The following is a 25,860-nucleotide window of genomic DNA, read 5'->3' as shown; positions in this document are numbered from 1 at the left end:
CTCCATTTTTAGTAGGCAAGCAGACCATACTCCATTTAATCAGGGAGACCCCCTTGGAAGACCCTGATCCGCCCCACAGGAAGCGTCTCTGAATTTGTTCGATGCGTTTAGCAACCGAGGCGGGACATTGAAAAAGAGATAGAAAATATATCGGCATATTGGATAGAACGGCCTTTATAAGCACTAATCTACCTCCTTTGGAAACCAACCGGCGCTTCCAGGTGGCCAAACGTCGCTCAATCCTTTGAATAATAGGAGCCCATAGGTTGTGTTTCGGTCGACCCACACCAAGAGGAAGACCCAGATAGGTTGCTGAACATGAGGCACTCTTTACACCCATTTCTGGGTATAGTTGGCCATGAAAGACCTAGTTGTCAACTGGCAATTCATTTGGATTGGGTCAATCAAGTTGGGTAGCTATTAGAGGAAGCCCAACGTGGTTAGTTACTAAAAAGCTCCTCCTAGTGAATGTGGGGTAATGAGGAGCGGTTACCTGGATAAAGTTATATATGGAGGCGTCGGTCTCTAAAGAAGAGGTCCCAGAACCAAATCGTTGTCTCTGTAGATTATGGAAAACTCTATAGATTGAAGGGCTAGTATCGTCCTATGGAAATTACTTTTTGGGCACAAGCTATTTACGTTATGGCTATCGAATGGACGGTTTGGATCATCCTATAGTGTGGTCCGTACAGTATTTCTTGAAAAACTGTATAAAATCTCATCATATATTCTTCCCGGGGACTCTCCCCTGACGTGTTTTTGACTTATGGCTATTTTAACACTACAAAGGGTGGCCTGGGGAAGAAAAGGGGACGAACATATCATTTACCAAAAAACAAGTGCAAGTACATGCGAACAAAACTACAGAATCTCCCCACCTAACCTGTCTAGATTTTTTAAATCCACAGATAGCATATAAAGAATAGATTTTAGTCCCTGGTCAGAGAAAGGGTGCCACGAGTAAGACCACGAGTAACACTGCACCACGCTCCCCGTTCGTCTATAAATCAAGCTCTCTCTCTCTCTCTCTCTCTCCCTCATTTTCTTCCACTTTCTTACACTGCGATGGGCGAAGTTACGGATGCCACCATGGACGCAGTCCAGAGACGCCTCATGTTCGAGGACGAGTAAGTACCCATTTAGGATCCGATCTTATCCGTACAGATCCGATATCGATCCCTCCATATTTTCATCTCTCTTTCTTATTTGTTTTTGGCTAGTCAAGTAATCTTTCTTTTTTCGATTTTTCTATTCGTTTATGGATAACATGTTGGATTTTTTCTCATCTGTTGTGAAACTAATAGCAATAGTTCTGTTGATTGGTATACTACTTAATACTTATTCTTAATTTTAATGAAATCTAATCGGATTCAAATATTTTATGTTAGACTCAGCTTATATCTCGGTTATAGATAGGGTAACACCTGGCAAAAAGTGACCCAGACCCGCATGTCTACCTGTAATTTAATGGGTCTGGGTGAAATTTGACCCGGCCCGTACTGGTCACGTCAAAACTGGGCCGGGCCGGGTGGACCACATCATAGGATGATCTAAACCGTCCATGTGATGGAACACAACTTAAATAGGCTGTGCCCAAAAAAATCATTTCCATAGGATGATCCTAGCCCCCGAGGATCAGCCCTCCGATCTCGAAGGGCTAGGATCATCCTATGGAAATGATTTTTTTGGGCACAACCTATTCACGTTATGGCCCATCACATGAACTGTTTGGATCATCCTATTTTAGTGTGGGAATAAAAAAAGCAGAAAAAAAAAGAAAAAAACCGGGTGACCCCAGGTCCACCCGGCCCGTACGGGTGGGGTCCGGGTCCACCAATTAGTGACCCGTAAAATTCTGGGTCATTTTTGACCCTGCCCGTATGACCCGTACCCGTAAAGGTTGGGTGGAACCCGGCCCGGCCCACCCGTTTGCTAGGTCTAGATAGGGTGTGCCTAAAAAATGAGCTCCATAGGATCATCCTAAACCTTTGATTAGCGGACGGACCGTTAACTGAGGTGATTAGTGGACGGACGGTCAACTGAGGAAGTCTACCTCAAATTCATTGAAACTAAAGTGTCATCGTTGAATGTTTCAGAAAGTTGAGGGGGTGTGAGTGTATTTTTCCCTTTACAATCTATATGGCCCCACTCCACTTTTTAGAAAAAAGAAGTGATATATTTGGCCCTTTTCTTCCCCAGCCACCCCATTAATTAGGGGTGCAACTCGAGTCGGGTCGGGTTTTTATTTTTTAGTGTACGATAGTGACTAATTTTAAAGATTGTAGAAAAAAAAAACACTCTTCACACCAAAAATCTCTAAATTTATGTCATCAAGTGTATAAATTTAAGAAGGACACTATATTTTCACATACAGACATGATCACCTTAACGAAAATAATAGTATCAATATATTGGAAAATAATTTGCTATGTTATTTAAGAGATATTTAAGAAAGTCATAGTACACCCATATGAGTCGGGTCGGGTTTCAGTTTTTTTTTTCTTTAAACCCGGCCCTACCCAAGATTGAATTGGATTTTCCAATTTAAAACCCGGCCTTACTCGAGACCCATGATTTCTAAACCCGACCCATGTTATTTTAGTTGCAGCCCTACCTTTAATACGCCAAGGGCCACCCAAGAGAAGAAAAGGGGGCGAATATATCATATTAAAAAAAAATAAGCGCAAGTAACATGCGGTTACACTACAGTATCCACTATCCACCAACCCAAATAGCATTGATTAAAGTAATAAATTTTAGTCCCTGGTCAGATAAAGGGTGCCACGAGCAAGACCACGAGTAACACCATACCATTCTTCTATAAATCTCTCTCTCTCTCTCTCTCTCTCTCTCTCTGTCACACCCACACTACGATGGGCGAAATTACCGATGCGGCCATGGATTCCGTCCAGAGACGCCTCATGTTCGAGGACGAGTAAGTCCATTTAGGATCCGATAAGTTCATTTATGATCCGATCTTATCCGTACAGATCCGATATCGATCCCTCCATATTCTCACTCTCTATATCTTATTTGATTTTGATGAAAATGGTGCATGGATAAACTTGTTCCATTTTCTATTCTGTTGTGAACCTCATAGTAATAGTTCTGAGGATTGGTATACTGCTTAGAATTTATACTTAATTTTAATGGAACTTAATAGGATTCATATATTTCCTATGACTCTCACATTTTTACTCTGTTGGGATTTTTTTTTACCTAAATGTTTTTTTTTTTTTTTTTTTCAATTGATTGCAATAGATAATTTATTTCCAGTTTAAATGAACTGGAAATAAGTGCCAGACTCTAAAGCTCCATTTGGATTGCAAGATAAAAACATTTCTGATGGAATACTTTTCCTCTGTAATTTTTTTTTTCTTTCGACAATTTAGAGGGAACTAATATGATTATGGTTAATTTAGAGGAATGTTAGTATAAATTGAAGGTCCCTCTAAATAAAAATTGAACAAGATTGGTTCAAGTTATTTTTTTTCCATGGGTAAAATATTTGGCAATTTTACAATGTTTTTTCCTTTCCTAAATTTTCTGCAAAATTTCAGCAATCCAAACAGGGCCTAATGCTACCCTTTTTTTTTCTCCTATTGATGATTATTGTTACCTTAAGGGTTTGGATTGCAAGAAAAAACATTTCTGATGGAAACAAATTTCCCAGATTTTTTCTTCTTTTTCTATAATTTCGAGGGAAGTAATATGATTATGGTTAATCTAGAGGGATATCATAATAAATTGAAGGTCCTTCTAACTGAAAATTGAATAGGGTTGGTTCAAGTTATCTTTTTCGGTGGTTAAAAAGAAAAAAAAGAAAGTTTCAGAAATATTTTTCCTTTCCAAATTTTTTTAGGAAATTCTTGTAATCCAAACAGGACAACCAGGCTCGGCTCGTTAAGCTCAAGAGCTCGGCTCGGGCTCGAACCAGGCTCGCGAGCCTTACTGAGCTCGGGTTATATTAAGCGCAATGATATATTCACACCCCTCATCTTCCCTACCTAGACAGCCCTATCTAGTGTAATTTGACTACTCTTTTTACACCACTGGTGGTGGTTCAAGTAACAAATGGGGTTCCCAAAAAGAGGTGACATATTTTGCCTTCCCCTTTCACACCCTGGACAACCCTTTTAGTGTGTGTGTGTCTATATATATATATATATATATATATATATATATATATATATTTAAATAATTAAATCATTAACAAGCTGAGCCGAGCCTGGCCTAGCTCGGGCTTAGCTCGTTAAGTTTAACGAGCCTGGCCAGCCGGGTCGAGTCGGCTTGGCTCATTAAGGATTCGAGCCGAGCTCGAGCGAGCTTCCGAGCTCGAGCAAAATTGACACCCTTAAGGAAACTTAATTTCTCATTGAATTTTTAATTTTTATCCGAAGAAATACAGAACTCATATATAGTATGGGTTAGACTTAGTCAATTTGAGCCGGGTAGATCCTTTCAAGAAGATATTGTGGTATTTGGCCACCAAACACTCAATATATTTACTTCTTTTTTTCTGTCAGATCCATATTAAGAGTAAAATCATATTCGTTGGGACAAAGAATGTTTCCTTTTAATATCAATTTGTGCTTGATTTTGATAGGACTTCTTTATGCTTTTTTTTTTTGGTTTTGTATTTATTGTTGTAGTGATTACTCACTTCCATTGTGGTATTTCATGATATTTTTTGGTTTATTACTTGGAATACAATATTGGATATCAACATTATAATGCTTCTGACGTAAGGTTCATAAGCGTTTGAGTACAAGGGTCAACCCTTCCTTGGTTGAACATGGAAGAGAGTTCATGTTTCATAACTCATTTAGTAGCAGATTTGGGCCAAAGATGGTTCATTGAGACCCGTCTTTTATATTTTGCTGTTTTACCTTTTCTGTTATGGATATAATCTAAGCACTTTTATGATTGAAGCCACACCTTGCTGTATGTGTAACTTCAATAGCTTATGGAAAGTGTGCTTGTTTCCCAATGTCGTATTCATTTCCTGGTTCCCTATTCATGTAATGTCGCATCTTGACTGCAAAACGCACGCTGGTTTTGCAGTCATGTCAATCCTTGGAAATAGTTGAGATATGATATCCTCCAACGTATTAGGAAGGGGAAATGGTTCATAAAACTTTAGAAGGGTTTTACAACTGTCACAATTCCGTGAGGAAAGTAGTGTCACAGTTTTATGGTGGTTTCTGACATATTCCTAAAAATGACATTTTTAGACATTTTTCATCATTTGAGGACATCTGTCAAAATCAATGTTACCGGGATCACCTTCCCACCCTCCGACCCACGATCCAGGATCACAAAAAATAATGACCCAGTAAAGAGAGAGATCAACATAGAGAGGGGGAAGAAAGCAGGAAAGAGAACAAAAACCGACATTCCTTTCGATTTCTGCAACCAAAGCAATTGCTTTTGCTGTTGCTATGAGAGAGAGAGAGAGAGAGAGAGAGAGAGAGAGAGAGCATCGGTTTGTATATGGCATACCTTCGGTACTGTTGTTGGAGGGAAAGGGGTTTATGATCTGGTGAGGACATATTTTCCCTTCTCTTCATGTTCTTTGCGTCTTGATTTCAGAGCTTGCTTAGCTTTTTTATTCAAGTTGATTTTCTAAATATTCACTTCTTTTTCTTTTGTACGGGTTTTTTAATGGAAACTTCCGTTTTGATATTCTCTTACTTCCCTCTCCGTTCTTTCATTTTATTTTGGGTTGGGTTGGAACTGAAATTTTCATTTTGAATAAATATGAATGGCATACATGAGGTTTTTGATCTTTTTTTTTAATGGCACATGAGGTTTTTTTTTATCTTGTTTATTAAATATAAATACACATACACACAGAGAGAGATAGAGAGAATTAGAGCGACCTGAATTAGCGCTCCAAACCGACCCGCGACCCCAAATAGCGAACTAACTTAGCATACCCTCATCGTACCGCTTACCGGGCTACCATTGTACCCTGTACCCATTCCGTGCTGCTAGGGGTGCAACTCGGGTCGAAATTTAGGAACTCAGGTTGAACTTTTACCTCAAAATCAGGTCGGGTTCGGGTTAATTTCAATTCATTTTTTAGCAAATGCTCAACCCAACCAGACCCAAGTGGCATCACTACATGCCAAGTACTGGAACGAACCATGTTCCAGGTAACATTGGTCAAAATTACTACTAAATTTGATGTTTATCTACCAAAGAATCCTAATGCCACTAGGGGTGGCAACGGGGCAGGGCCGGATGTTGCACTCCCCGTCCCCGCCTCAAGAAAAATTCCCCATCCCCGCCCCGGCACACTACGGGGAAAAATTCCCCACCCCTTTCCCGCATTTCTATAATAAAAATTTCTACTTTTTTAAATCTAATTAAACACTTATTAAATAAGAATCCAAATTTCTAAACAAAATTATAACAATTTATGGAAAGACAGCCACTTATAGGGATATTTATGTAATTTTATAGATGAGGATTATTGGGCGGGGCGGGTCTAGAGGCATCCCCATCCCCATCCCCCCCCCCCCCCCCCCCCTGTTCGTGGAATTTTTGCAATCCCCATCACTGTTCCCGCTTAAATCAGGGATCCCCGCCCCGTGCGGGGCGGATCCCCGTTTCGGCGGGTTTAATTGTCAGCCCTAGATGCCACCAATTTTCAATTTGATAACAAGGAAATCATAGCAGGCATAATCCTGTTTCAGTATGTAATTCTCTCTCCTGAGTTGTATTGTAAGCCTCTCTCTAGCCTTGACATGAGTCTTGGACTCTTGAGGCCCTTTTCTTCCACCTTGTTGTCTGGTGTAAGCCATTAGCCTAGATGCAGTAGCCTTTCGAAAGTCGAAACTATGTATACGATTTAGTTCTACCAACTCACATTTTGAGTAACATATTTGAATTTTATTTTATGAGCATGTTTGATAGTGGTAATGGTTAGAATTTTCTCACTGAGTTGCAGAACTTGCTCATCCATGAATTGAATTTCATGAAGATAGTTGGAAGGCGATTGACTTACCTCATTTCAGAGACATTGCCTTAGTTATTTAAGTTCAAACAGTCAGCATATTTTTGGACCCAAAATGTTACCAATTATTGTTGTAACCCAAAATAAAATACAGGGGCTCTGTTCTCCATATAACATATTGCCTACATGTTATGGCTTTGGAGTGTTTATAATGGTTGGCTATTTTTTTTTGTAAATCAATCTAAAATATATAGGGGTTAGGCCTATAGCTCAGTGGTGGAGGCTTTGTTTCTCAACTTTGAGGTCGTAGGTTCAATCCCAGTTTACCGACCAAAAAAAATCTAAAATATATGTGAGACATCTGTCGTCCATACTAAAATATTTATAACGATTCTAAATATAGATGTATCTCAGCACAAGTAAATTATTTGACACCACTCCGCTTAGTTGTAGGTAATTTCATGGCTTCACAATGTAGTGATCCCTGGTGCTTGGCCACTTTATAGTGATCTCTGGTGCTTGGCCACTTTAATGGTTCATTCATAGCAGAGCCTCAGCCAATATGCAAAGTCTATGAGCTTTGGTTTGATTATCCATGGCAGCTTGCAGATTATGTGGAGGAGATTTTGAGCCTGATTTAAGAACACCAAATATGGTACAACATGTATTTTTTTGGGTTGATAATTGAAGGCAGGTACCATGAAAAGGGTATGGAGCTACAGATACACTTAAGCTAATTGCTAGATATCGGTTTCCTATTGTTGATGTAGGTGTAACAAGGGTGGAGTACAAAATTATTGTTTCAGTTGTTTCTTTCTATGCTAACCTTAGTGTCTTTATGTTTTCTTCTTGTTATCTCTGTGCCATGTTTAACATTTCGCTTTCCCAATATCATTTATGATACGTACACCATGAATTTCTATCTTTTTTAAGTTAGCAATGTTTAACATTAAGCGAGCCTTGGCGCAATGATAAGGTTGCTCCATTGTGACCTGGTGGTCACGGGTTCGGGTCACGGAAACAGCCTCTCTGCAAAGCAGGGTTAAGGCTGCATACATCTAGCCCTCGCCAAACCCCGCAATGGCGGGAGCCTTGTGCACTGGGCCGCCCTTTTTAAGTTAGCCATTTAAGTCTAGTTTATTCTCGCTCAACGATTAACAATAGGTTGTTCTTAAATTCCTTTTCAGCTTTCCTATTTATATTTCTTTTAATCATGTAAATGAGTATTATATGATAGGTTTCCATCTCTTTAATTATGTGAATATCATCTCTTTACTCTAAAGAAAATTAGATGTTTTTGTGAATATCATAAAAGATTAAAATAAGTACTTTGATGACTTTGTGCAGATGTATCTTAGTGGATCAGGAAGATAATGTTGTCGGCCATGATTCTAAATACAATTGTAAGTGTTAACTTCTTACGGCAAAATCAAATTGCTGTCTTTTTATTAATCATTTGAAGAATCTTTACTTTCATGTGATAACTATTAATTTTCTAGGTAACATAGCTTGTAAACAATACACGTATGGTTTGTATACTAAAGAAAAAGGTTATCACAGCACCCTTTTATTTCCGTTATTTTCTGCTAGAAATGTTATAACGTTAATTAATGCAACAGTTGTATGATCACTTTAAATAAACATTTCTTTGGACTTTAGTGGCACTTTTTGACAATTTAATATTGTAATAATAATATGGACAATATAAGTAATAAAATAAAGAAAATTAATTATAACATTTTTTTTCACTGCGGCTTGTCACTATAATGACCATTAGACCAGTAGATAATGGCCATCACTTGACAATACAATGGCATTTAATGCTTTTTCTCTTTAAAAATTTCAAAGAAACAAACAATGGTGTTAAAGATTAAGAGGAACTGATGGCATCAAAGGTCGAGAGCAAATTGGCTTAATGCTAGAAATCATAATACAACCTTTTTTAATTGCATTGCGACTTTTAGAGGAAGAGAAAAGTTTTTTAAAAGTATCACCCTGAGCAGAGATGTCTCCAATTGTCATTCTAGTTGAGTATGGACGTTAGGATGTTTTCCATGCTGACCCAGATTTATCTCAATTTTTCATTAAAATGCTGTGATAATGACCAGAAGGAAAGTCTCCTGTTAATTCAAATTTATCACCTGTCACAACCATGGATTTAAATTTCGGTTCGAAACCCTTTTTTTTTTTCAAATTTCGGTCATTTCGGCCGAATTTTTTTTACAATTTCAGTCAAATGACCAAATTTCGGCCGAAATCTGAATTTTCAGATTTTGGAGCCAACGACCGAAATTTCAGATTTTGGCCGAAATTTAAAACAATGGTCACAACTCAAATCTCTACCAGGACCATGTCCTCCATGTCCCCACCTTCTACTACCTTGACCCTCTAGACATATGCAGTTCCGCAGTAATTTGCTTAATCTGATGTATTCTAGTGGTAATGCTTGATACACAGTAAATTGGCACCAAAACCTTATACTATATATGAGATAACCATGGAGTTATACTTAGGAATTATTGCTCCTCTCATAAAGAGGGCATTTATTGGACAATTTGGAGTTCTGGACTAACCGCTTGAAACCTGTCAGTTGTGTAATTGTACACCCAAATTCGCTGTTTGTCACCATTGAGTTGATATCCTGAGAGGTTGCAGTGATCCTTTATTTCTTTCAATTATGCATTTTCCAGCTCTTGCTTGCTTAAATGTTGCCAGGACCATTAGCAGTTTTAGAGTGTAGGCAAACCACTCAACATCTTCGAGTTACTTACTGTGCTCAGGCATATCACCTGAGTATCCTGCTAATGTGTGCGTGTGCGTGTGCGTGCATGCACTAGTGAGACCCGACATGCGATGCACGACACAACAAAGAAAAAGTATATGATACAAAAAATGATTAGTTAACAATATGTAGAAATAATAAGAAAAAAATTAAGTAAAAATAATATAATTTTTGCTGTAAACTGCATGCATACCCAATTATCAAGTAATAGAAAAGTGCAAAAGAAAAAAAGGGCGATGATTTTTTCGCCCCCTATAGGATTATGTGACCCCTTTTCACGTGATTTGACGTCAAAAAGTGTTTTTTTTTTTTAAATTATCTTTTTTTTTTCTCTCGTGTAAAAATAGTGGGAAGTGTGACAATGGTTAATTTGGAGACCTTGTTTGGATTGCAAGCAAAACATTTCCGATGGAAAAAAAAATTCTTTCTTTCCATGATTTAGAGGGAAATGATATGATTATGGTTAATTTGGAGAGATGTAATCATAAATTGCAAGTCCCTCTAGATAAAACTAGTATTAAAGGCTATGCATGGGTGTAAAAATGTATATTCCTTCTCATTGCTCGGGAGTCAACATGTATATGGCTGACCTCTAATTATTCTTAAACTCTGCTTGGTCTTATTATGGTTGTATGCTATTGCACAGGTCATCTGATGGAAAAAATAGAATCTGAGAATCTGCTACATAGGGCTTTTAGTGTCTTCCTATTTAACTCAAAATATGAGTTGCTCCTCCAGGTAAGTAAATTTTTATGCCTGAAAAATGGAAGTGTACTGATTGTACTTTACCTTCTACTTAGAAAGGTATTAAGGTACATCATGTCTTGCATCAATTTGAAAGAGCATAAGGATCTAACTTGTGTATATAAAATACTTTTTTTTATGGGTAATGTGTATAAAATACTTGATCAATGCTTACCAGAAGAAATACTTATGTTTGTTAATATTCAGGTAACTTTAACCACCAACATGAGAAACCAGTTGCTTAAGTATTGCTTAGCATGACTTGTAGTATCTACTTGATATCTCTCTTAAGAGATCTGCATTGGTTTGTTTTTGCGCTATCTTTTCTTTGACACTCTAATGTTAGTAAATGTGCCGTGTCTTATGCTACCTTCAACTTTTAGTATGTTTATACATTTCTTAATGATAGTGGAGCATTAATTTAACCTCTGGTTGTATTTATTTGTTTAATTAGCCTTCTCGGTTTAGATATTACATATCCCAAAAATTATGTGACCCAGGTTTTAGAATTGGTAAAATATGTATGTGACAGGCACGTACTCCGCATTGACAACCCCTTGTTTCGAGATTTTGATATTCCATCAATCTTTCTTAAGCAAACTGATAGCTTACTAACCCAGTGTGTTTCCGCCCAAAAAGCTATAGCCCACATTTCTGCATTGAGTAGAATCACTAAGATAGTGATTTTGGGTGGAAGTCCACATTCCTGGAAATCACGATTTTATGCACTGTCCAGAGTCTCCAGACTCCCCAAAGAAACCAGAAAAACTCTAATGGGCATTTTTGACCTGCATACATGTACGCCCAATATATTCTGTCCAACAAATTATGGTACCGGTATTGGTAAATGACACTCCCTGGCTACTACTTTTTGTCGAATTAACTATCATGCTGCAAGTACGTCGCTTTCTTTGAATTACCTATCATGCTTCTTGTTTGTTAGTGTTATATGTGTGCAATTTAATCTTTGTGCATATGATTATTGTAAAATCTATGATTAACCTATTTTAATTCATTTTCAAAGAATTTTCTACTTATATATGCCTTTACCTTATCTCATTGTATCGGATGTCCGCACCCGTATCCGTGCCGTAGATTTTCAACAAATGCATATCTGTAACTCCTCTCCTCATCCGGGCTTGTATATGAGAGTTTCAATATGATGGCTAAAATTGATGTGTCATACTGATTTTCATCGTGTTTCACAAGTCAACAATTCTCTCAACAATATTATTTCCATGGCAAGTGAAGTACAGTGTTGCACAACAGAATTAACAACATGTCCTCTTATTCATTTTGCCAAGTTTTGACTTTTAGGGGTCCCAGATTAGTAATTGGAAATACCTGATTTATGCCTTGCAGTTCTTTTGATTTTCTTTGTTTCTCTTTTTGAAATCCTTTTTCATGTTCTCTAATTCTATTTTACTCATTTTGCAGGGGTGCTTGGTCATAGGACATTTTTCTATTGTCTAGGGGGTATTTTTGTTAAAATCCAATGTCTATCAGTTGTCACTTGAATGAGAAAATAGTTCATTCTGGAACTTCACTTGCTATTAGAGCCATTCTCATTGTTCTGTAATTCTTTTCAATTCAAAATGTCATCTCTCCATTTTTATGATTGTCAAAATAGAATCATTTTTTCTTCCCAAGCCTACACTTCCAGGGCCATTTCATCAATTCATCATCAATCTTACAAGTGTGAGGCTCCTTGTTTAGGGTTGTTCTTTGTACTTTTTGAAGACTAACTTGTTTATTGATACCGAGAGCACACTGTAAAACATGAGAAGTGATTTTGATAAAATTTCTGAACATTTCCCAAGAACATCCTTACTGATTTAGAGTTTCCCCGGAAATTCACGATATGAGAATTTTTTTTTCTAGAAAGCTATTAATCACGGTGTCCATGTTAGGTACCTTAACAACACACCAAAAGCTCCAGAGTTGATGGAACGAGTTAGGCTAGGCCCTTTAAACCCGTCCCATACAAGGCTGGGTCCCACCCAGTCCCACCTAGGCAGCCTCCCACTCAGGACCGTAACATTCCATCATGCTTCTACATCCGCCGTTCTCGACGGCCCACTCTGTGACGGCTTTCACTTTAGCCTTTTTTCTAGGTAGCCCTTTCCACATGTCGTCCCTTCTGCGGCAGCCCTCTCTGTGGAAACTTCACTCTGGCGGTAGAGGTGGCAACGGGGCGGGGCGGATGTTGCATTCTTCGTCCCCGCCCCACCCCCGCTTCAAGGATTTGGGAGATTCCTCCCCTCTTTCCCGTTCCATCCCCGCCGTGTTATAATAACAATTTCTACTTTTTTTAATCTAATCAAACAATTATTAAATAAGAATCCAAAGTTCCAAACTAAAATATAACAATTTATGGAAAGACAACCACTTATATATATATATATGCTAGTAAAAAATCCCGTGCGATGCACGGGCTGACAAAGAACTGTATGGACCACATCATAGGTTGATCCAAACCGTTCATGTGATGGAACACAACATAAATAGGTTGTGCCCGTAAAATCATTTCCATAGGCTGATCCTAGCCCTCCAATCTATAGAGGTCTCCATAATTGTTGTTCCTCTTAAGGTGCCCGAATTGAATTCGTCAATATTTTTAAAGGTGTCCTGAATCCGTAGTATTATGTAATATGTTCACAAAAATCCGTAGTATTATGTAACACATGCACCAAATCCGTAATTTTGCAAAGAAAAAACGCCGTCATGTTGACTTTGTGGACAAAATGTATAATAAAAAATTCATAAGAAGGGTAAAATAGGTATTGTGAAGGGGGTAGGATTGAAAATATGGGGCTTTAATAGGGCCTTTGTTAACAAAAGCAAAAAAAAGTGAAGTGTAATTCAATTAGAATTTTGGAAGAAATTCAAATAATTCTCTCATTTTCTCTTCTGCTATATATATATATATATATATATATATATATATATATATATATCAAGATTTTCATTTCAAACATGAACATTAGGTATTGAATCGGGGCGGGGGCGGGGCGAGAGAGTCATCCCCATCCCCGCCCCACCCCTGCCTAAATCAGGGAAACCCCACCCCGCGTGGGGCGGGGCGGATCCCCGTTTTCATTGGTTTAATTGCCAGCCCTATCTGGCAATTTCCCTCTGGCTTTTTTTACCATATAGCCCTTTCTAGGTAGTCCTCTCCACAGGTCGCCCCATCCATGACTTAAGCGCGGGACTTGGTGGCTGCTTTGATACCAAATGTTAGGGTACTTTACCAATACGCCAAAAGCTCCAGGGCTGATAGAACACGTTAGGCTAGGCCCCACCCAGTCCCATACCTAGGTGGGCCCCCACTCAGGACCGTAACTGTCCATCACATCTACTGCCTTTTAAAACTGGTAAGGAGTTTCCATTTCACTTCGTACTGTACATGCCTTCAACTTAGGGTCCCATAATATGTTGATTTCCCATCTTCCTTGGGTTCAATTTAGTTACCTTATCTGGTTGTGGCCTGTGTGTGAGCATATTCATTACCTTTTTTTCAATGCAACCTGTTTTGCTTGTCGATAAAAGCCATAATAGGGAGCAGGGAAACCCTCTGTGCTGCCATTTGGTCCATCTAAAATGGCAGTTTCTCAGCTAAAGGGATATTTCCTCTGTAATTTTATGTAAAGAAATTTCCCCTTTAAAAGCCTGTAACCACCAATGATACTATCACATCAGAAAAAATGACACTATCACATCAGAAATCTATGAATGGTTTGAATATGGAGAAGGATGTAAGAGTAGAAGAGATAGATGGGAGAAGCCACACAATTTTTGGTTGTTATGATGGTAGCAGGAGATATTAGTTTCTTTGCCTATATGGGTTTCATGTCTCTTGTGCTCTTTTAGAAGTAAGTTGCATTGTGTTGTACATTAGTACGTCTCAAGGCTGATAGCCCTTTCTGATCTAAGGGATCTGCCCAGGTTTTATTGGCTATAATTTTCTCAAATTCCGTGAAATTGCTGTCATCTTCTTTATCTGACAGCAGTTATCTTCTATATCTGACACTCGCTTTGGATGGTATGAGTTTTCTTTACAATTATATATGCCTTTCTTTTCTCGACAGCAACGATCTGCAACAAAGGTAACATTTCCTCTAGTGTGGACAAATACCTGCTGCAGCCATCCGCTTTATCGCGAATCTGAGCTTATACAGGAAAATTTCCTTGGTATTTCTTGAACCACTTAACACTTCTCAGTTTGTCTACTTACTCATTCTCGATGGCATATAATTACTTCCTTTTTTCTTATACAGGGGTAAGAAATGCTGCGCAAAGGAAGCTTTTTGATGAACTGGGTATTCCTGCTGAAGATGTACCAGTCGATCAATTCACTCCCCTTGGCCGTATGCTGTACAAGGCCCCATCCGATGGCAAGTGGGGAGAGCATGAATGTATGTCCACATGCAACATAAACCCAACTAGCTTAATTAATCTTTTGGCTACTTTTTTTTTGGCTAGTAATTTATTAATGATCTGTATTTGACTTTTGCTTAATTACAGTGGATTATCTACTCTTCATTGTGCGGGATGTTAATGTACATCCAAACCCGGATGAAGTTGCCGATATTAAGTATGTTAATCAGGATCAGTTGAAAGAGTTGTTGAGGAAAGCAGATGCCGGTGAAGAGGGTATCAAGATATCTCCCTGGTTCAGACTAGTTGTGGACAATTTCCTGCTCAAGTGGTGGGACCATGTGGAGCAGGGCACTATTAAGGAAGCTGCTGACATGAAAACCATTCATAAATTGACTTAGAGCAGTTGCAGTCATAGAGGGGTGAGATTACTGTTCAAATAAGGCAGGAGCAAAGCCATTTTACTGCCCCATTAAAGTTGTGTTTTCTTTTCTTTTACTCAGTCTCAGACTCACAGTATCTAAGAACTGTGGATTCTATTATGGTTTGAACTTTTCTCATATGTGGGTTTTTGTTTTGGTTGACTTGTAATTTGTATTTGGTGGGTTATGTTGTATGCTTTTCTAAGTTGTTTTCTATCTCTTCTGCTCATGTTGTGGAATGTTAAGGGTATGTTTGGATCTGCGTAATTCGATTTCAATAATTGATTTTTGCAGGAAGTTAATTTTCTGCTTGGAGTTCTGCGGAAATCGATTTTCATTGAAATTGATTTCTATCTAAAAACCTATGAAATTGCTTTTGTGAAATACCAGAACTCTCATGAGAACTTCTCCCTCCCTCGTGCTCTCAAACCCTCCTTTCTGTTCTTCCTCCCACTATTTCAATGCCGCTGATATCTTGGTAGGATCTTCGTTGCCACATACCACATATGTCATGTGGCTCGTATCATTGAGTTGTGGATTAACACTCAGAAAAAAGGGTGAATGTGGAGAGGAAGATTTGACTGAAGAATTATTTTGGTGGACTCTCTTATGTAGGAGATTATTGTTTTTTAAAACTGTTCATGTGCTTGCATTTCTTGGGAATCAGGTCTGGTTACAATATCAACTGGTAGCAGAGCCAATTTTGGCTCCGAATCGAAATTAACCTTAAGATCATGGGTGAGGAGGTGAAGAAAATGGCACAAAAGGTTGACAAAGTTGAAGTCGTTAATCCGAAGGGTGACTGGAGGAAAGGAAAACTGGCACAAGGGGTTGTCACTGAGAAGCCCTTAACCAGAAGGGCGTCTGCCATAGAGGAAAGGAGCATACACATGATGCCCTTGTAGTGGCAAGTAGTGTTTGTTTGTCAACTGAAGTAGTTTTCTGGTGCGGAGTATCATTTGCAAAATAAGGAGTAAGTAGGGGTAGAGAAGAGTGATAAATCTCATGACTCTAGTCGCAAGAAAAAAACCTTTTTTTCAACAGTTTGGCAGGGGACAAAAGTCATGCCACAAGGCAGAGACAAGTCAAGTAGTCAGCTGTTTGGATGGATAGATTTTGTAACCCAAGATAGTATAATCGTGGACTTCACAAGCTAAAATCTTGGAGCCGTTTGGATTATATAGATTTTTATAACCCAGGATAGTATAATCGTTTCACAAGCTAAAATCTAGATTTTATAATCCTAAAAATGTACTAAAATCTAGTTTTTTAACCTATATAATCCAGGTTTTAGCTTGTAAAGTCCTGGATTTTGCAATCCTAGATTATCAGATCCTTGTATCCAAACGGCAGTACTTTGAATTAAAGAACGCAACCAAACACCACTAAGTACATGACGTGGCACCCGAAAACCAACCAAAACACCTATTAAACCCTAGAAATTGTGCAATTAAACAAACCCCAGGGTGCAGATGTCTCGGCTTGGGGAAATTTTGGAAGACGGACTCTTCATCTCAAGATTGATCGTCCCCAATTTGATGGTCAAAATCTCTATGATTAGATGTTTTTAAGGCTGAAAAACACAAGACCTGCAATAACATGCCTGTACGTTTTGAACTCAAAATAGTGCCCAAGTCCACAGGCGAAAACAATCAAAGAACGTCCACTATACAAAGATTAAAGATTACCTCACAGAAATACAACCAAGACCTTATATAAGATCTCAACCATAATCCCAATATAGAATTTCCACCTACACAGGAGACCATGCGATTTCATCACAAAAATGGATCGGATCTGAAGATAAATTATGGAGAACTTGAGAAGCACTTTCCAGACAGAAGGCTATAATTAAGCAAAAAACTAAGGATTACAACCCCCAGTTTCTATCAACTTTGATATATTTCTGATATATTCTTACATATTATTTTGCCACAACAAGCATTTAGATTAGATCCTACTGACACCCCCCACTTAAAAACCCACAAACTCAGATTCTGACGCCGCCAACTCGCCTGAATCTTCAACAACCACCTCCATATCTTCTCTGGTCACACTCAAAACAGAACCAACGGGGTCCAGCAAGTCACCTGAATCTTCAACACCCTCTCCCATTTTTTCTCTGCCCACGCTCGAACCAGAACACCCAACTCCATCTGGCGAAACCCCGCGTGAAAACATCAATGCCTTTCTCTTGTTTCGGCTTTGACGCCATTTTCTCAGTCTATCTGAATCAGAGCTCTCTCCGGCCCCTCCAACACTCGACTGCCAATCCCTCACCACTCTTATAGATCTGTTTATCTGATTCTCGTGCTGTCCAATTGTCTTTGGGAAAACAAATGGCTTGAAGTAGTAAACTAGAATGATCAAAAGCATTACATACACATACAAAGAAGCCCACACATAAAATGTCCACTTCCATTTATGGACCAACTCTTTCCACCGAGGGAGCTGAGAATTCATGAGGATCTTAGCAGTGTAAAGGAGAGGAAGATCAGTAGTTCCAGCTCGTGGTTTTAACCATACACGAATCATCTCTGTTTTTGGATTCCCCTCTTTGTACTTTAATATTTCGACCGTAATTTTCTGGGTTTCACTGGAAATCCCAATTAGAATGGGTACACTCATAATAAACGTCCGCATTAGTCGGACTGGAAGGCTGTGGTAGTGTAACATGCATGGCTGACTGGATTTTGCGATGATACTTCCGGTGGCTGAGATGACCTCTGCAGTTAACTGATAAAGCAAGTGATGAAAAATAGAAATAACTGATGAATTGTAATCAGACTTGGTAAACAAATTTAGCTTCACTCTCAGATGAAACACAACAGTCGTGCTATGCAGGTCCATTTGCGAAGTAGTCGCTAATCTTATCCATTTAGTTACATTTTGGATGATAGGATATGGTGATAATATTGAGATGCATGTCTATGAGTATATGCATAGAGGAATGGGAGATGGAGTTTTTTGTTAAGCACTACTAGATTTCAATCTATTCCAGAGAGGTCTCTTTGTATAGTGCTTGAACCATTGGTTATGGTGCTATAAGCCTACAACTTGTTGACGGAGATGGGAAACTGTGAAACAACCAATGACTCCAAAAGAATATGGACCGTGGAATCTTTGGGCATCTTCTCTGTCAAATCTTTCTATCTTATCTTTATGCCTAATGGTGTATCCTCCATCTCATCCAAGGTATGGAAATTTCAATGTCCACCTAGAGTTTGTTTCTTCGGGTGGGCAGTAAGCCGCAATCGGATTCAAACGGTTAACTTCCTACGAAAGCGTTGTATGTTGCTTATTGACCATTGCCCTCTATGCTTGGAAGATGGGGAATCCGTGGCTCATCTTTTCATGCATTGCTCATTCACGCGTCAGAAATGGGCTTTCCTATTTATGAGGTTTGGTATTGCTTGGGTGTTTCCATTATCTATTCCAAGTTTGCTACAACAATGGGGTTTTGTGCCATGGAGTAGGAAAGGAAAAACTTTGTGGAACTTATGCTTACTTGCGTCATGGTGGGTGATTTGGAAAGAGAGTAACTCTAGAGTTTTTAAAGGGATTGCCAAATCGCCTCATTGGCTTTACATGAAAATTATTGCACTATTGATATCTTGGGTAAAGTGTCTTCTACCTTCCTTGTATCGGCATTTGATCTAAAAGTGGGGTTGGTCGTATGGAGTTCGAGTGGTTTGATTTTCTCCCTCCGTAGTATATTTTGTATTTTATGTTTTTTGCTTTATTGTATTTTTCTTTGTTTTTCCTTCCCTGTACATTTGGGTGTGGACCATCTCGGTCCCCCCCCCCTAATTCTATAATATATCTTTGCCATTTCAAAAAATTAATGTTTAACTACTGTTTTAAACCTCCCTGCATTAATCGTCGAATCACAAGAGTTGACTCCCTTTTACCTTTGACTGAGTTCTTGTCCGAGTTTTGAAACATTGTGTTTAACTATTATTTTATTTTTCAGGAGGGATGCCTGTTCTATGCACATAGGAGGCACAGTGGCAATATATATCGGCTTCGAAGTTTCTGAAACCCAAAACAGAATGCTATGGTCGATATCCAAAACGGCCAAGAATACACTTGATCAAAAAACATCAAGAGAAGTGCTGCAGGCAGTGATAGGCAACAATTCTAAATAAATCAACATATAAACAATTGCCGGAGAAAGAAGTGTAAGAATGGCTAGGGATGTGTGGAGCAGCATACTGATGAGATTCGGTTTGATCTGGGTCTTCCCATTAGGACATATAGATCTTTTGGGATGTTGGTTTTTCGTGCCCTGGCGAAAGAAAGGTGCCACATTATGGGTGCTTTGGAAGGAGAGAAATGCCAGAGACCAGAGTATTTCAAGGCATTTCAAGGCCTGGTAAAGAGTCCGTATGTCATATTCCTAAAGATAAATCACCTTAACTATTTCATGGCTCAGGACTCTTCCTCATTTCAAGTTAGATTCAGTCTATGACTTCTAGCATGGGTGAAGAGAGATTTGTCTTAGTAGCGAGCAGGAGGTGACACGTACTCAGGAATGGGAGCTGCCTCCCGGTAAACTAAAAGTCAGTTTCGATGGATCTAGCTTGGGTAACCCTGGGCCAGCAAGTGTGGGTGGTGTTCTCAGAGACAAGTACGGATCGACTTGGTCGGCTTATTCAAGCCCCATCCCAATTGTGCGTGGGAGAGTAGTGGAATGGGAAGTCAAACGGGAGAAGCAAGGAATAACGGTCAAGAGGGAGATGAGTGGTAGGTGTAAAAGTGTCGTTTGGTTATCATGGAATTGTGAGGGAGCTTGCTTGAAAATAAAAAGTCGTTTGGGTTTGGTTGCATGTATTTGAGAAGAAGAAATGTGTCACTTCAAGTTAATATAGTTAATATTGTGAGGGAGAGCTTGCTTGAAAAGGAGACATGTGGAAAAGTAGGCAGAAATGTGTCACTTCAAGTTAATATTCCAGAACTCTACTTTCATTAGAAGAGTCCTTAAATAAATCAAACGCCACAATAGCCAACAATTCTCAATAAATCAACATATTAACAATTGGACGATAAATAATCAAAAGAGTCCCAAAATCAATCAAACCCCCAAAACAAAAACAAATCAAGGATTATTATTATTATTATTTTTTACCTGGAAAACACCAACTCTGTGGTTGTAATCAGAGTCAGGCATAAGAAGAAAAACAGAAACATGAAGAGTGTGACCCAAAGGAACAGCCCTTCTCTTCTTTCCAAACGAAATAAAAGCCACAGGATTGGGTTCTGTATAATCAAAATGCAGAGCTTCCCTCATGAACACAGGCTCATCCACCCAAAACCAAACCAAACACACACCAATCAAAACTGCCACAATAAACAGAGCCAACAGAACCAGGCTCGCATAAACCGCACCGAAGAAACCGAACCCTAGTTTTCTCAAGACAAGGCCAACGCCATGGCCAAGGCGAGAGGGGACGGATTTGACAGCCTTCTCAGCCTTGTCTTTGGTTTCCTCGGCGAGTCGAAGGGAAGTGGAAGCCATTGAGAAGATGGTGATGATTGGGGAGGAAATAATTTCTATTTGGAAAGCGATGAATTGGATAAACCATGATGTGGGTTTCAGTAAAAACAGGTCATTGTGGTCGTTATACTCTGAATAAGGAGGAAGAGGAGGGTTGGTGGTGGTGGGTGCTAACGTGCGCCTGTGGTGGGGTTTACTGAGGTGGGTTTCCATGGAGGATGAGGAGGAAGGGAGAAGGGAAAGAGGAGATGGAGATTTTGCATCTGGGCTGAGGGTTTTATTTTTAATTTTATTTTTCTTCAGTGAGAACTGAGAAGTGGCAGAGAGATAGTGTTGAGCAGACACGTGGTAGTGTAGTGTATGAAGTTTCAGCCACGATTCAAATTGGAACTGGTGCGTAACTACGCTTATCGGTTGCGGGAGTCATTGCTGGTGGGGTGAGGTTTAAACTGGAATAAGCTCTTCCCCCGCCTGTTTTTATGGATTGCTTATCCTGATTTGGTTTATCTTTTGTCTGGAAGGATTTATACTATTTTAGATTCATTTTTGTCCTCTGTTTGATGGATGTCATACTATTATAAACTGAGATCTCACATGGTTCTCTACTTCTCTCATGAAGTGGCCTATGTGTTGCTAGAGACCCACTCCCTTCATTTTTATGTCCTTTCGGCCAAAGAGTTACAAGCTATTATTAACTATATTAGAAGAGAGAAAAGATTGCAGGTGCAAAGTTTGTCCTAAATACTAAGGAATCCAGCGAGGCCCTTCGGAATATGGACAAAATAAATAATCTACCATCATACATTGTAAAGAATTCATCCAAAACCGTAGCTAATCTCCAAGAGAATATACTTTTAACTTGAGCCCAAGAAATAACATCAAGACAAGGTGGGTAGCATCAGCCTTCGTGGTGTCTATTATGCCAATCAGACCTGAAACACATGAATGATGATGTCATTGCTATCTCTAAACACATGCAAATTCTTGCTTTTGCCGTACATTGTAAAAAAATTTCATCCAAAAACTTAGCCAATCTCCAAGGACATGCGCTCTAACCTTGAGCCCAAGAAATGACATTAGACGAATCGCCTTCCACCCCTATTTTACCTTCCATCAACTCGAGAAATATGCTCATGCCGAGGTGGATAGCCCGGACATCATCCTTCATGGAGTCTATTAAGCCAATCAGACTTGTAAACACGTGAATGATGATGTCATTGCTATCTCTAAACCCACCCAAAATCCTGATTTGCCGGGGTTACCAAGGAGAGCAACTGTAAACATTGAGTTTAAGAGTATTGGGGGAAGGTGGTTTCCACAAAGCTAATATCTTCTTCTTTCGCATCGGTGCATGACAAGATCATCTTCCAATTCCTAATAATGCATTGAACGGAGTAACCCCAAAAATCTTGGTGACGACTAGCCCATGTAACCACATTGAATTTGATCTTCCAAGCTAGATGGCAGGGGGAGGCACACTTATCCTTCAAAATTCCGGCATTTCCTTCTAGCCAAATTCCTCACATAATTGCGAATGGGATGATGATGCACCAAATAATCTTTCCCATAGAAACTAAACCAACAATGTTCGAACTTAACATGAGGTTTTTGATTGAGTCAGATGCCACCCATTGGTATCCAAATCATACATAGACTTGGGTCCAGATCATGTAAGCTTCTCTGCAATGGATGAATATCTTCTCTTTTTCTATCAAGCGGAGAATGCACCTTTCGTTCACGGATCGAGTTGAGAGGTTCTGACAACATTAGTCTTTAACTATAAGCTGGTCAGACATGTAATGCATCCAAAAGTACAGTGAAGCCCATAAATGAAATGATATGATCATCCAAATAGGTAGGCCCCACTATACATTTTGCTACACTTGTACCTATTAATTGCTTAAAGATATGAGAAAAAATTCAAAGGATATTTGAACATTTTTTTATTAAGGGTTATATTAACCTACATAAGAATAATTTATAATAATCCTTTATTCATCATTTGTCAAGTATCTATTAAGGACAAAAGTTATTCCAAAATCCGTCTTTAACCTGAAAAATTAGAATAAATGTAACTCCCCATCGTTCATGGATAAGATTTGTCTATCTATACTTGATTTTGGCCAAAATCATATATCTTGTATCGACAACAGCCATAGTTGTTGGAAAATCTGGATTTGTATTCTCAACATGAATGATGTTGTGCATCATAGTTTAGCTACGGAGAAGACCCCTCGTTACGCTTAGAACGTAACGAAAGAATGACAAGGCTTACTTATTTGTCTCTCCTTCATCTAGAGATTTGGCATTTTCAATTGCAAATACTCTTATCTTGTTTAGCAAATCTTCAAGTATGTTCCATGTCTCCCTTCCTCCGTTTTCTGTTTCCATTGGAGACTTGTTTACTGTATAATCTTCAACTATTTGTTGTTTGGTGCAAATCCATGGTTCTGGTCTTTTTCCATATCTGATCCGTTAATATGAGATTTGTGATTTTCTTCTTCTCTTTTCTGTGTTTGTAACATTAAATTTGGGAATCTGAGACTCTATGGTTTGTTATAGCTTATGTAGATGTCATTCTGAGTAATTTAGTACATTTTGTTGTGTATTTATGGCTCAGAATTGGAATCTATTGATTTTCTTATCCATTTTTTAGACATTGAAAAGAATGAGAATTTTGTGGCTTAGGTTATATCATACTATCATAGTAGGGTTTGGTCATAATGCTTATTTTAAATGAAAATAGTGAGAATGACAAGAAAATTGGTAAAAAAAAAAAAAAAACATAGGCAATTCGGTGCCAGGGTATGATCAAAGTGATCTCAGAAGGCTCTTGGCGACTTAATATTATTAACAAGAGTGCTGCTATTATAACATGTTGCCTAACCAAGAGTGGAACCGAACAAATCCCTACACACCACATGGCATTGGATGTGTGTGTGTGTGTGGTGGTGGTGGTGGTGGCATGTCAGGGTCAGGGGAAAAAAGGAATTGAGTTAAAGCCAAGTAGCTGTTAGCGTATGAAGGGGCTATTTGCTGGTTCCATAGGTACCCAACTTTGTTACCATATCATTATTCTATCAACTATTTGTCTAACATCACCTAATCTGCACAAAAATAAAACCATTTAAAAGCTTTAAGGATGCAGGTACGAATGATAATTTTTGAGTTCAACTGAATGGATTTCATCACGCTAAAAAAATGTCCACTAAGAATATTTTGTGCATAGCTTTCATATAAAAATTTAAAGAGCACTCTTTATTTGCACATTTTTAAGTGAATGAGTTCTCTTTGGAAGGGTTGTCAAGAAGAGAAAAACAAAGAAAAAAGGAAAAGAGAATAGGAGACTAATGTTCAAGAATCTATCGATACTCTTTGCTATTTCACCCATGCATGGTATTAAATTTCGGTTTTGGTACAAAATCCAGCCTTGGCCGGAACCGAAATTTCAGCCGAAATCCGGAAAAAAGAATACGAAATGATTTCACCATGTCAAGCTCATGCTATAGCTAGCAAAAATGAGGTTCTAGTAAGAAGACTTTAGGAAAGTTTGGCAGGGACCATCTAATGACCTACATGGACCATTGCAGAACATCCAATGACTTCGACATTGGTAGTGAGAGCTTTTCTTCGCATAAATTAGCACACATGGTTGGATTGATGCTTCTGTATGGGGTGAGCTGATTGTAATATATATAATGAGGCACACCATATTATGGCCTATTGGGTCTTACCCATGGTTGTTCAAAATTCTGTATTTGATAGCCTTTGATGCTATGTGACAAAAATCAAGTCAATCATCTAATTGTAAGTTAAATAAGGCTATTGATATTGCCACTACCATGTTTTGATAAGGGGTGACTCACCTTGTCTTTAATCATTTAACCAACTTTCAAAGGCTAGTGCACTTTCCAATAAGCTCCGGCAGCCAAAGAAAAAATAAAAGACAAGGTGAGTTCACCTCACTATAAAAGCATGGTAGTGCGAATATCGTAGCTTAAATAATATATATATATATATATATATATATATATATATATATATATATATATATATATATATATATGGAGAGAGAGAGAGGTTGCTGCGCTCGAGCGCAGCTAGGCTTAGACGCTACCAAATCCCATATTATTACTGTCGATATGGACTTTAAAATACAAGTTATTGCGAACAATTCATATTCATCAGCTACAAATGTATATTATTAGATGCGACAATTAAATGATTGACTGATTTTAAGAGATCGAAAGCAAGGCCTCCTTTCAAATGGATGGTTGCATATCAAATGCATGGTTCATATCAGTTAAAGGTGAGACCCACTATGCCGAACTCCATAGGGTGACATGTAATGATGCAAGTGTGCTGTAACTGAGGCCATGTTTGGCAACCACGAAAAAAAAATCATGAAATATTTGTTTACCCAAGGTGAGAGCATGGGATGGGGTTGGTGAGTGAGAGAGAGAGAGAGAGAGAGAGAGAGAGAGAGAGAGTTGGAAAATAGGGAAAACAAAACTCTTATCTTAAACAGGGCAGTTGAAAGCCAACATGTTATTTTAGAAAGGGAACTTTTTTCTTCGTTTACGGCCCCTATCCCATGCTCTCCTCACTCACCTTCCTCTCAAATCTCTATCTCACCACCCCTCTCTACCCCTCCAATCTCTATCTCACCAACCCTTATCTACCTCACTCTCACCTTGGGTAAATAAATATTCCATGAATTCTTTTTCATGGTTCCCGAACATGCCCTGAACCATCCTCCAAAACTACTCATGCTTATTAGCCGGATCATTTAAACGTACGGCGTAGATGCACGCGTTCATTGGGCCCACCCGTACCATAAAATATCAAAGTAGCCAAAGGCATGTCACACACATGCTCCCTACCACCAAGTGTTTGTTACTACACAGTTCATATTCATTAGCTAAAAATGCATATTATAAGATGTTACAGAGTTGCTAGGCAATTTTGTGGAAAGCCTTTTCGCAGGTGACTTTTGCATGATAGAATAGCCGCAGCCTCACTTTTCTGCAGATATTGTCTTATTCATTTAATTCATCTGAGTTGGCTGTTCCCTCTT

General features: G+C 38.7%; 2 protein-coding genes across 3 annotated transcripts; one reads left to right on the top strand and one right to left on the bottom strand.

Annotated features, from left to right (window-relative positions):
* Window positions 1–1,025: 1,025 nt before the first annotated feature.
* LOC143847218 (isopentenyl-diphosphate Delta-isomerase I) lies at window positions 1,026–15,502 on the top strand. Of its 2 annotated transcripts, none has more exons than XM_077355963.1 (6): window positions 1,026–1,127; window positions 8,309–8,364; window positions 10,390–10,481; window positions 14,576–14,678; window positions 14,765–14,902; window positions 15,012–15,502. In XM_077355963.1, the coding sequence occupies exons 1-6, from the start codon at window positions 1,066–1,068 to the stop codon at window positions 15,263–15,265; spliced, it is 705 nt and encodes a 234-aa protein (XP_077212078.1). In that variant the 5' UTR covers window positions 1,026–1,065; the 3' UTR covers window positions 15,266–15,502. The 2 variants fall into 2 exon arrangements, with proteins under 2 accessions (XP_077212078.1, XP_077212079.1); XM_077355964.1 differs by lacking the exon at window positions 1,026–1,127 and adding an exon at window positions 2,790–2,935.
* A 1,635-nt stretch (window positions 15,503–17,137) lies between these two features.
* LOC143847215 (Putative adipose-regulatory protein (Seipin)) lies at window positions 17,138–21,119 on the bottom strand. The gene is made up of 2 exons (XM_077355959.1): window positions 20,415–21,119; window positions 17,138–18,022 (listed from the first exon to the last, which is right to left on the bottom strand). The coding sequence occupies exons 1-2, from the start codon at window positions 20,994–20,996 to the stop codon at window positions 17,261–17,263; spliced, it is 1,344 nt and encodes a 447-aa protein (XP_077212074.1). The 5' UTR covers window positions 20,997–21,119; the 3' UTR covers window positions 17,138–17,260.
* Window positions 21,120–25,860: the final 4,741 nt, after the last annotated feature.

The sequence above is a fragment of the Tasmannia lanceolata genome, unplaced genomic scaffold, assembly GCF_043159265.1.
Source record: "Tasmannia lanceolata isolate RefF3 unplaced genomic scaffold, GAP_Taslan_0.1 ptg000015l, whole genome shotgun sequence".
In the NCBI taxonomy this organism is placed as follows: domain Eukaryota; kingdom Viridiplantae; phylum Streptophyta; class Magnoliopsida; order Canellales; family Winteraceae; genus Tasmannia; species Tasmannia lanceolata.
The sequence above is the reverse complement of the archived record's forward strand: the minus strand, read 5'-3'. Positions and strand labels throughout refer to the sequence as shown.

Excerpts from the sequence above, each read along its gene's own strand:
- LOC143847218 (XM_077355963.1), top strand. The coding sequence starts at position 1,066 with ATGGGCGAAGTTACGGATGCCACCATGGACGCAGTCCAGAGACGCCTC. Across the intron at positions 1,128-8,308 it reads CGCCTCATGTTCGAGGACGA|ATGTATCTTAGTGGATCAGG; the intron begins GTAAGTACCCAT and ends GACTTTGTGCAG. Across the intron at positions 14,903-15,011 it reads CAAGTGGGGAGAGCATGAAT|TGGATTATCTACTCTTCATT; the intron begins GTATGTCCACAT and ends GCTTAATTACAG.
- LOC143847215 (XM_077355959.1), bottom strand. The coding sequence starts at position 20,996 with ATGGAAACCCACCTCAGTAAACCCCACCACAGGCGCACGTTAGCACCC. Across the intron at positions 18,023-20,414 it reads ACAGAGTTGGTGTTTTCCAG|TTAACTGCAGAGGTCATCTC; the intron begins GTAAAAAATAAT and ends TTGCTTTATCAG.